Below are 4,203 nucleotides of genomic sequence, written 5' to 3' on the forward strand. Positions count from 1 at the left end.
GGCGCGATGCAACGCAACGCGTAAAACATTATAATCCGTATTTATGTCCCCACTGGATGCAACAAATGCCTCGTTTGTAATGGGTTTTAATGTTTTTGTCTCGTCACTCCGGCCGGGACACGGCATCACAATATGGTAAGGGACGTAACATTTCCGTCACACGCTTGAGGTATTCGGCCAATCACAACGCACTCTATAGCTGGCCAATCAGAGCACACCTCGCTTTTCAGACCGATGAGCTTTGTAAAAATCGACGTGTTTCAGAAAGGCGGGGCATAGAGGAGAAAGAATAATGTACAGTATGTGGAAAATAATTTTAAATTTTTAAAAATAAGTTTTTTTTTTACCTTAAACCGCATAAACACATTTCATGACACCAAATACACAAAATAATGTTATTTTTAGCAACATCATATGACCCCTTTAAAGTGCAGGACAGACTCATCAGTAAATAGGCTAACTGTAGTTTTGTCTTCGTTTACTTAGTTAAGCATTAAACTGCTAGCAACTAGCAGTAGCAGCCAGAGGATTAATAATACTGTAAACTAAACTAAACTAAATTACTACAGTATCATCACTCAAAATACTGTATGCTAAAGGAAATTATTATTATCTACTGTAAAGTTACAGTAGTAATTTATCAAACAAATGTTATGAAACATCGTTTTATAATACTTTTAGAGGGAGCTATAGGGCAGATAACAACACAACCCTTACAAAAATTCAAACCAAAAACCGTGGTTACTAGGCCTATAGTTAGACCATGGTAACCACAAATTAACCATGGTTTTGCTACACTAACCATAGTCTAACCATGAAATTTGTAGTAAAACTATGGTTGTAAATTAAAACAATCCGCTAAAAAAAGTGAAGTTACAACACTTTTACTGTAAACCATGGTTAATTTTCGTAAGGGAAAAATATGACTCGTGATAATGCAATAACATGTTCAGTATTGGGATTTTTCTGTAAAGATATTGTCGTGGTGTAATTATTATTGTACTAATTTTGACATTTAGGCAATTTAGATGCAGATAGATATCATGGAAAATGAAGAGACTGAAAAAGAAAATGTAAGTGAAGGGGTAATTCAAGAGAGAACCTTTAATTATTTTGTATGGCCCCAGCCTAAGGTATGAAAGCTTTTTTTAATCTGATGGCCATACAAAAAAATAGGGTTGTCCATGGTTTCAGAATTTGTTGTGGGTATATGGTGTAGTAAATCAGCTCAAAAGGGAAATATTTATGACTAATTATAACTGGTTATGATTAATAATAAATATTTAGATTAGATCTTAGAATTAACTGTAGCAGAATAAATATTACAATTATTTGATCTGTCCGTCCACCGAGCAGACAATATAATCATTTATCAATTCAAGGAAAGATTATTTTCCTGACCAAGGAAAGTAGCTTTCCTTCTTTATGTAGTGCTAGCAGTAATTTAGCATGTAGCAAGTGATCAAACATTCAGTGACTTCGAATTGTGAGCAACGCACAGAGGCATCCATGATTTTACGCAGACGCTACAATGGGATGGCCTGGATGACTGTGAGATTTCCCGGCTTGAAAATATGTCCCAGTCCTGCCCTGTTCTACACGGTGGTTGCTCAGCCTTGATACATTCATTAGCTAACAAAATTTTAAGGTTGGGACTATTTAATGTTTCAGTCACCATAAAGTGTGTGTGTGTGTGTGTGTGTGTGTTTGAGAGTGAGTGAGAAAGAGAGAAAGAGAACAAAGAATACAACACAAATTTTGTTGAGCAAAAATAATCATAATTCTCCAGCATAACCATTTGCAAAATTAATATTACCCCATGAGCATTAACAAATAAACAATTCATCCACATAAATAACCACAAAATATTGTAGTTCAGACAGGAATAAACACAATTTGGTTTTGCTAAATGTTTCTGAATACAAATGCTTTAATTTACTGGAACTATATCAAAGCCAGTTACATTTACAAATTTAAATCTGATGACAGTCAGTTTTTGTTATTAGAATGACTCACTGAAAAGTATTTTCTAAAATAAACTAAAATGTGCTCTCCCCTCCATGAGTTTAGAAGGAATATGTAAGAAATTATTTGAAAGAAATAACATCAGACAGCACATGAAAGAAAGGCTACATCCTCTCATCAGCACATCAATTAACCGGAAGCATTACTTGGAGTATATGAATAAATTTTGTTAATATAATCTCTAAATTCTTCAGTTGTCAATGTACACTCCTTTGTTATTGTGCTTGATCCTGGTTTTCCACAAAGGATACATTCATAGAAACAGCGGTAGAGAGGCACACGTTCAGCAACCTTCCCCAGTTCTGCGGGCAGATTATTTTTGTTTTGGTCCCACTGATAAATATGTTTGAAAGCAAAGGCTTTAATTCCTGTGTGTGCCTTTAATTCAGCAAGACCTGGTAAAATGCTGTCCTCATTGTTACTGAGACAATTGTCTATACAGGGAGAGTTTAAGGTGTAGAAAACCACACATCCATCCAATCCTTTTTTTTTTAACAATTGTGTCAAGTAAGAACCATTTGGAGGATTCATCAGTAGATCTTCTGAATGTTTGTTCCCCAAAACTCCTGCAGCAATCAGCTCAGTGCCTACATAGATATGCAGACTCTCTTGGAGACTTTGCCTCACATCGTTCTCTCCTTTCAGGAATGTTAACTCGTCAAAAGTGATACACTGCTCCTTTGGGACATTGATGGCTACTGCATATTGCCCTGTTTCATAACTGAAAAAATAATTGCATATTCAAAACCAACTACTAGTCAAACATGCATGCTGGAAAAGGTATGAATGAGTCATACACAGATCTGTTATTTCTTATAGATTTAATCGGAGACCTCTAAAAAGGTGCACAATCAAATGTTTCTAACCTCTATTATAGTAGTATGAGAACTTACTTCTTACGAAAAAACTCTGTAATTTTGCCAAGACTACCCATGTCTACAAGTTCAGCATCCACACTTTGAGTACAAAGAGGAAGCAGAGAGACCAGGAGAAGGGCCCTTGACAGCACAGTGAAAACCTAAAGTGATAAAAAAAAAAGCAAAATCATCAGCACAACTGTACATAATCGGTTTAATATATTAACATGACTAAACCTGTAACGGGGCTGACGAGACGTGAGACGTGCGGATCCATGTGCGAGCTTTATTAAAACAGAAGAGGTCAGAAACACAGGCAAACAATGGCAAACAGGGCAAGACAGAAGAGTAATCCAAAATGGGCGTGGTCGATAAGCGGCTAACAATATCCAGAGGGCTTGACACGAGGGGTATCCAATAACAATGCAAAGGTCCAGGCAGGGGCAAACAGTATCCGAACAGGGCAAGACGAGAGAGGTAGTCCGAAGTACACAGGCAATAATCAGAAGACGAGGAAACAGACAAGGCAAGACTAGGCTAAGGCTATCGAAGGGAAACAGGCTCCGTAGAGTACCTCTGCTGACAAATTTAAATGAACACAAAGGCTCAAAATCAGAGAAGGGCAGAGGAATCAATAAAACAAAAATAAACATCACCATCGCATTCACAGGGTGGTAGATTTTGAGAGAACAGCTGGGATGGCTTGCAGATGCAGTCTACAAGACACTCAAAATACGTATCTTTACATATTTACTTACATATTTAGAGCCTGGTGCTGCTCTGTCAGTCGATGTCAAAGACTCATCAGAGCTAATAAACTGATCATTATGATCTGGTTCAGGGCTAACTGTTACAAACAACCCTCTGTGCATTGTTGTGCAGTGCTGCACATGCCACAACTATATTGACACCTGCATACTTTATGCCTCAATATCTCAAAAAGAGCATATCAACCCCATCCTGACATCATAATGCAGTGTTCATTTGCACATGCCCACACCCACTACACACATCAGTGTTGTGGTGAAATGAGAGGAAGAGAGAGGTTCGGTACTCTGACAATGAATGTGGTATTACCATAGGCATCATTTATGGTGGGGACGAATGGTACATGTCCCCACTATTTTTTTGCAATGGACGATTTTGACCCCACCACTTTTTGAAAGCTTATGTGAAAAAGGGAAAATTGCTTGCAACAGAGATATATCTAATACAACTATTTGTACAACAAGAGTTTTCATTTCGTTTGTGTGTTATGAGTAGCGATGTTGGTGCTGTAATTTAAATGTTTAAAAGTTTTGCTGTGGTTGTCATCAGTGGA

General features: G+C 37.3%; 1 protein-coding gene across 1 annotated transcript in view; it reads right to left on the minus strand.

Moving 5' to 3' along the window:
- The window catches only part of LOC107749302 (uncharacterized), a 6,726-nt gene extending 3,709 nt beyond the window's left edge, over positions 1-3,017 (minus strand). The window contains exons 1-2 of the mRNA XM_016564415.1: positions 2,919-3,017; positions 2,232-2,746 (exon numbers count right to left, since the gene is read on the minus strand). Of these exons, the coding sequence (XP_016419901.1) occupies positions 2,232-2,746; positions 2,919-2,959 (556 nt within the window). The 5' untranslated portion in view covers positions 2,960-3,017. The remainder of the gene's footprint in view (positions 1-2,231; positions 2,747-2,918) is intronic.
- Positions 3,018-4,203: the final 1,186 nt, after the last annotated feature.

Source organism: Sinocyclocheilus rhinocerous, unplaced genomic scaffold (genome assembly GCF_001515625.1).
Source record: "Sinocyclocheilus rhinocerous isolate Xijiao unplaced genomic scaffold, SAMN03320098_v1.1 scaffold1311, whole genome shotgun sequence".
Taxonomy (NCBI): Eukaryota; Metazoa; Chordata; class Actinopteri; order Cypriniformes; family Cyprinidae; genus Sinocyclocheilus; species Sinocyclocheilus rhinocerous.